At 41.4% G+C, this 7118-nt stretch overlaps 1 protein-coding gene across 1 annotated transcript; it reads right to left on the bottom strand.

Moving 5' to 3' along the window:
• Positions 1-5515: 5515 nt before the first annotated feature.
• LOC140859872 (uncharacterized) lies at positions 5516-6070 on the bottom strand. The gene has a single exon (XM_073262481.1). The coding sequence runs from the start codon at positions 6068-6070 to the stop codon at positions 5516-5518; it is 555 nt and encodes a 184-aa protein (XP_073118582.1).
• Between the last annotated feature and the right edge of the window lie 1048 nt (positions 6071-7118).

Genomic DNA, 7118 nt, shown 5'->3' with positions numbered 1-7118 from the left:
AGTTGAACATGAGGCAGAGACGTTGGATGGACTTGCTTAAGGACTATGATTGCGAGATTAAGTACCATCCGGGAGCTGCTAATCTCACCGCTGATGCTTTGAGTCGCAAGGTGCGACTATCCGCACTTCAGGCTTGTTCGATGTCTAGTGCGATCAGTGACTGTTGTACTTCAGGTTATACCTTCAAGCATAAGAAAGGTATGCAGAGTATCCAGATGTTTGCGATATTATCTGAGCCAGCCTTGTATTCACGGATCCGAGATGCTCAGATGTCTGATTTGAAGACCCAGCGTTTAGCTCATCTAGCTAACAAGGGTAGCTCGTCTGGATTTCATTATCAGTCAGATGGCTTTCTGTGTTTGTCTGGTAGGCTTGTGATTCCGCAGGACGAAGAGTTGCGAGAGGAGATTTTGTCTCAGGCACATCGCACTAAGTTAAGTATTCACCCTGGGAGCAACAAGATGTACAAGGATCTACGTACTCGTTTCTGGTGGAAGGGAATGAAACGCAGTGTTTATCAGTTTGTTTCGAGATGTTTGGTGTGTCAACAGGTCAAGGCAGAGCACCGACGACCTGGAGGATTGCTTCACAGTCTGCCTATTCCTGAATGGAAATGGGAGTTTATCACAATGGACTTTGTGACCCATTTGCCGGTATCCCCGAGGAACTGTGATGCTATCTGGGTTGTGGTGGACCGACTCACCAAGTCAGCGCATTTCATTGCCTATAGCCGAGAGTACTCTGTGGATCGCATGGCACGGATGTACATTCAGGAGATCGTCCGACTTCACGGAGTGCCTGTGAGCATTGTCAGCGATCGGGACCCCAGGTTTAATTCTAGATTTTGGGGGAGTGTTCAGCGTGCGATGGGTACTACTCTCAGTTTGAGTACAGCCTATCATCCGGAGACTGATGGTCAGTCAGAACGCACTATCCGTACCCTAGAGGATATGCTTAGAGCGTGCGTCATGGATTTTGGTTCAGCCTGGCAGGATCATTTGCCGTTGACCGAGTTCGCTTACAACAATAGCTATCATACTAGTATTGGGATGGCACCTTTTGAGGCGTTGTATGGGCGACGTTGTCGTACTCCACTCTTCTGGGAAGAAGTGGGGGAGAGACAGGCTGAGGGACCGGAATTTATCCAGCAGGCGATAGACATTGTTGATCAAATCAAGAAACGGATTAAGACTGCACAGGATCGTCAGGCCAGCTATGCTAATATCAAGCGTAGGCCCTTGCAGTTCGAGGTCGGGGAGAAAGTGTTTTTGAGAGTGTCACCTTTCTGCAAGATTCTCAGATTTGGCCTTAAAGGCAAGTTGTCTCCCAGATTTATCGGCCCGTTTGAGATCTTGGAGAGCATTGGCGATTTGGCTTATCGACTAGCTTTGCCACCGCATCTGTCCAGTATTCACGACGTTTTCCACGTATCTCTGTTGCGACGGTATGTGGCGGATGAATCTCATATTCTGCAGCGGTCTGAGATTCAGGTAGACAAGAATTTGACTTATGTTGAAAAACCTCTTCGTATCCTGGATTATAAGGATAAGGTTTTACGGAACAAAGTCATCCCTTTGGTTTTAGTTCAGTGGCAGCGCCGAGGCACTGAGGAAGCTACATGGGAGCTTGAGGACAGGATGCGTAAAGACCATCCTGAGTTGTTTTGATTTCATTCTTTAAGTTGTATTCAGTTGTAGACTCTGTAAACGTTTGATTTGAATAAAGAATGTTTCTGATTTCTGTATTTGCATTCGGTACTTAAGATCTGATTTTGAGGACGAAATATCTTAAGTGGGGGAGAATGTAGTAGCCCGTACCCTAATTGAGTAATTAAAGGAATTAATCATAATTACTTGGGTAGAGTACGGAAGCTCCGAAGGTGAGATCAGAAGCTCCGATCAGGATCGGAAGCTCCGATCGGTATTACGTCAGGCATGACGTGTGGTTGGATCGGAAGCTCCGATCAGGACCGGAAGCTCCGATCACCCCTATCCGGAGTCAACAAGTGATATTTTGACACGTGGCAGATTAAGATCTTCGGAAGCTCCGATGGCAGGATCGGACGTTCCGATCGAGGTTCGGACGTTCCGATCAAGGATCGGAAGTTCCGATCGTTGTCTATAAATAGAAGGCCGAGACTTCACTTTCATTTGCCAATTCCGAGTTCTCCTTTCCTTTCTAGTCCTTTTGGAGCTGTTCTAGTCTTCTCAGGCTTGGTCCGGAGGTCGGCGAGGCATTCGGTAGTCGTAGCGGAGTTGTGCCCAAGTTCTGGAGGCACCGAAATCAAAGGGCTAACGACGGACGAAGTTAAAGCTTTTGCTTCCTATAAATATTTAGGAGTATGCAATAGCTTAGTTAAGGCTTTTAGAGCACTTTAATGATAGTAGTATCATTTGGCAGTGTAGGGCAGACTATAGGCGTGGACCTAGAGTTGGTAGAGCTTGCACTGTATTGAGGTACGAAAGTACTGTTCGAGATATCCTGACTGAGTATGCATGTATTATGTGACTGCATGATTTATATGCCATGATATTATGCTGCATTCATTTGCATCTTGCTGTATCTCTTTCGAGATGTCTGTTAGTAGGGTTGTACCCTATCCTGTTGTGGATGGACTTCCATCGATTTGGGTCTGGCGTATCCACGGTTATCTCGGTATGGGAGCCACCTCTTGAAGCGACGGCACAGCGTGCTACATACCAGGGCCCGGTCTATCTCTGTTATCTGATCCTTGACCTCGAGTCTATAGGGAGTTCACTTTGCATGCATGTATACTCATACTCTCGTACTGAGCGTTTTATGCTCACGTCTCGTACTCTGTATTTTCTGGACACCCTATTCCATGGGGCAGGTTTGCGATTGGACGAGGAGGGTGGATCCAGGAGGGGCTAGTCAGTGGTTGGCCAGCTGGAGCTTCGCTTAGGTTTTATTACTGTTGTTTGGGTTTATACAGCTATTCGATTTGGTTGTATATTATTGGATAAATTACAGATTCCTTTACTTGGGATTGTATAATGTTTATGGTTTCCGCAGTTTTATTCTGATATCTGTTTTATTAAGTTAATTGCATGCCTAAGTTCTGTTTAGTAGGTGATCCGGGTAAGGGTCACTACAAAATGTCTCCTATAGCTTTGGCTTCGACTCTAGAACCATTCCCGAGTCTTAGCTGGGTCTCACCCATCCTTAGCTTACGACTTCTTGTCATCACCTACAAATCATTGCAAATGTGAGATCCACATCCGGTATCCAATACCCAAGAAGAAGTATTAAGCGAAACATTTATTTCAATGTAAAACATACCCTTTGCAGTTCGCAACTGTTCGAGGTATTCCTTGCAGTTACGTTTCCAATGACCGGGTTTCTTGAAGTAATGGCAAACGTTTTCATCTTTTATCCCAATTGAAGCCTTGGCCTTTCCCTTCTTATTTGGTACAATCTTCTTGGGCGGGGCAGAACGTTTCTTACCCTTTCCACTTGGTCCTTTCTTAGAGTTAGAAGAGGAGCCAACCAAAAGTACCGGTTTATCCTTCTTTAGTGTGGCTTAATATGTGACAAGCATATTGACCATCTCTTCAAGGGTGGCCTCTATCTTGTTCATATTGAAGTTCATCACAAAACCATCAAATGATGAAGGAAGTGATATAAGCAACAAGTCCGCGCTAAGTTCATGCTCCAAAGTCAAGTCGAGTGTTACCAACTTTTCAATGAGCCCAATCATGTGCACCCCATGCTCACGGAGCAAAGTCCCATCTCGCATGCGGCTCGTCATGAGCTCTCTGACGGTGGCATACCTCTCCGACCTTGAATGAACTCCAAAGAGTTCCTTGAGGTTCTTGTGAATGTCAACAGCATTCACGGCATCCTTGAATCTCCTTTGAAGCTCATCAGACATCGAAGCCTGCATGTAGCATTTGGCCTTGATATCATGGTCCCACCATAAATCAAGTTTGGCCAACTCTTCCGGACTTATATTAGCTGGGGCTTCCTTCGGAGGCGGCTTCTCTAACACGTAGAAAGCTTTTTCCGAAGTAAGAATAATTTTCAACTTACGGAACCATTCCGTATAGTTTGCGCCAGTCAATTTGTTTTGTTCGAGAATTGAAAATAGTGGATTGCGAGAAGTCATTGTAATAGTATACTGAAAAGGAAACAGACAATAATCAATGATTGTTTAATTAATTTACTAAGACATAAAATATGGCGAATTTTATTTTATGAATTACACTCCCACTATTTTAACGATTTCACTACCCTCTAGTGAAAACGGGAAACTATTTTCCTTAGTGAGAACATGGAGTCCAATTGACAAATCATGATCCCGAATAATATCAGCCAACCATAATTTTCAAAAGGTAGAGCCCAATTACTTCCAAAGTAACCCCTATGTTTTTACCTCATGTCCAATAAGGGCCCAATAATATGACGCTGTTTATTGTGACATGTCAAGATAACCCATCAATATTAAGTTGTGATGGACGGTCGCCATGTGGATCCCCCAATAATATGAGCCAATCCCATGGGAGTTCCACCCAACTTACAACAAGTGTCGATCCAATGTACAGCTTTCCGACGAACGGGTCCCCCCAATAATATGAGCCGGACCGTATCCGTGGGTAGCATCACATACATTGATCGTTGATGGAAGGTAGGAATATTTAAACAATATTTAAAATTCTCTTTTGTTTATCTTGATATCAATTTTAAATCATATTTAAAATGAGGGATTTTATTTTTGAAAATTTGTCTCATCATGCAAATTTATGTATGCTTGCGGGATTCATACAATTTAGTCTAAACATGCATACATCAATAATATCATATATTATTTAAGGATGATCGATCTCATTTACTAATCAACCCGTGGTTGCCAATCACGAGTCTAAGTCCAATCCTAGGTGATATGTAAGTATGCAATGAAATCCTATTACATTGTGCTTCCAACACCGCGTGGATTAATCTGAAAACTTTTCTTACCTTCCAGCAAAGCAGTAAAAGAAACAAGATCTACCTGTTCAGTCTTTTCCTGTTCTTCCTCAAAATCTTCATCACTCAGAGAAGCATTCATACCTTTTCGAAGTCGATTGGCACATTCAATCACATAATGTCCATATCATTTACATTCCCTGCATTGAACATTATCAAACCTCTTAATTGAGGTCTGATTTTTACCTTCATACCTTTGACGTGGTCCTCGAGTAGTAGTTGGTTTCTGAGGCTTCTCCATAGTAGGTAAACTTGGAAATTTTGAATGTTGTGCACTTTTCTCAATTTTCTTCTTTTCTTTCATCACCTTGAGGTAATCAGCAAATTTTTTTGAGATCAAGGCAATAGAACCATCTTCGAGATCAGATATGCTCACTTTCTGCTTTACTTTAGAAAAATCATTGTAAGAATCATTAGACACTTGAAAAGAAATAGACTTACCTTTGTGATCATCTTCTACTTCCATCTCCATCTCATATGTGCATAGAGAACTTATTAGTTCATCCAAACCCATTATAGATGTATCATTGGATTAATCTATAGCACAAACTTTGGTGTGAAACCTTTTTGGGAGAGAACGAAGTACTTTGGACACAAGTCTCTCGTTTGAAATAGGATCACCAAGGACAGATGCTTCATTAGAAAGGCTCTTTAAATTGTATTCCACGATGGTCTCATTTTCCTCCATTCTCAATTTCTCAAATTTTGACGTTAGGAGAAGCATCCTTGTCTTCTTAACACTTGCCGAGCCTTCACAGTGCGTTTGAAGTTTCTCCCAAGAATCCCTAGCACAAGTATAAGTACCAATTAGATTAAACATATTCATATCCACAGAAGTAAAAATAGAATTAATGGCTTTTGCATTATAATTAGACGAGGTGGTCTCATCGGCTGTCCATTGTGCTCTTGGTTTGAGTCCAGGAATATCATCATCTCTCATTGGTGGTGACCAACCATCAAGCACATGTTTCCAAGCCCTGGAATCAATTGATTGTATATATATGCTCATCTTTAGTTTCCATGGGTCATAATTTGTTCCATCCAAGATTGGTGGACGAATTGCAACATTCGTGTACCGAGTATCCATAACAAACCTGTAACAAAAACCAGGAACTTGTTGGAAAACTGTGTTCAGATCAATTAGAATTGATACCCGGTGCAGCGGAAGTTTAAAAAATTTTATTTTATTAATATGGAACGATTCCATATCTGTGTATCAAAACTTTACGATTAAATTTGTGTAAGTAAAACAAATAATCACTATTAAATATTTCACCTTAAAATCTCGAAGCGAGATTATGGACACCAACAGAATTTAATCTGCTCTTGTTATATATCCCCGGAACTGATGAACGAACGTTTCTTCAATCAGGTCCACGAATAGAAAACAAAACCCTCTGATTGACTGCACTAGAAATCAATCAGAAGTTTGCGTAGAGAATAAACAGATATGATCTGTTAATCCGAATTGTAATTTTTCACAAAAATCACAAGACCGAATTTTCTCCGAAAGGGACAGAGAATTCGAAAATCCTCTTGAATAATATAGACTGAAATTTCGAAAATTGCTAGACTGAAAAGCTTGTAATTTTCGAACACTGCATTTCCTTTTATAGATAATTTCTAGACTAGATTAAGTTATAATTGTATTAGGACTCTAACTCCTTAAAGCCCACAATCCATAACTTAAACCCAACAAGCCAAGCCCGTTGTTCTAAAAATTAATATAAAATTCATCGTGACTCTGATTGATAAACTAATTTCACCAATGTGCACAGAAACCATTTATGCATCTTTTAGAGTCAAGATAATTTTTCTGAATCCGAATTCAGTGATTTCCAAAAATGCCCATCCCTATGTCATTTTAGGAAATCCCACTCCCTTTAGTTAAGAAGTCCAACTTCTCTTTCATTAAATTTAACTCTTTAAATTTAACTATCTCTACGGGGTTTTAGTAATATATTACTTGTGTAACCCTCAATGGTTCAGGAATACAGCTAGCCGTGGGCTCACAACTCCTTGTGACTCGGAACAACAATTTTTGACTTACCCATCAAATCATGGTAAGAGCGCCTAGCAACATCGCCCCATGATTCCTTAGGTATTACTGATAGTGCCTGCAAGAACCAGTAGAT

The sequence above is a fragment of the Henckelia pumila genome, chromosome 1 (genome assembly GCF_033568475.1).
Source record: "Henckelia pumila isolate YLH828 chromosome 1, ASM3356847v2, whole genome shotgun sequence".
In the NCBI taxonomy this organism is placed as follows: domain Eukaryota; kingdom Viridiplantae; phylum Streptophyta; class Magnoliopsida; order Lamiales; family Gesneriaceae; genus Henckelia; species Henckelia pumila.
This window is presented reverse-complemented; position numbering and strand designations above follow the sequence as displayed.

Excerpts from the sequence above, each read along its gene's own strand:
- LOC140859872 (XM_073262481.1), bottom strand. The coding sequence starts at position 6,070 with ATGGATACTCGGTACACGAATGTTGCAATTCGTCCACCAATCTTGGAT.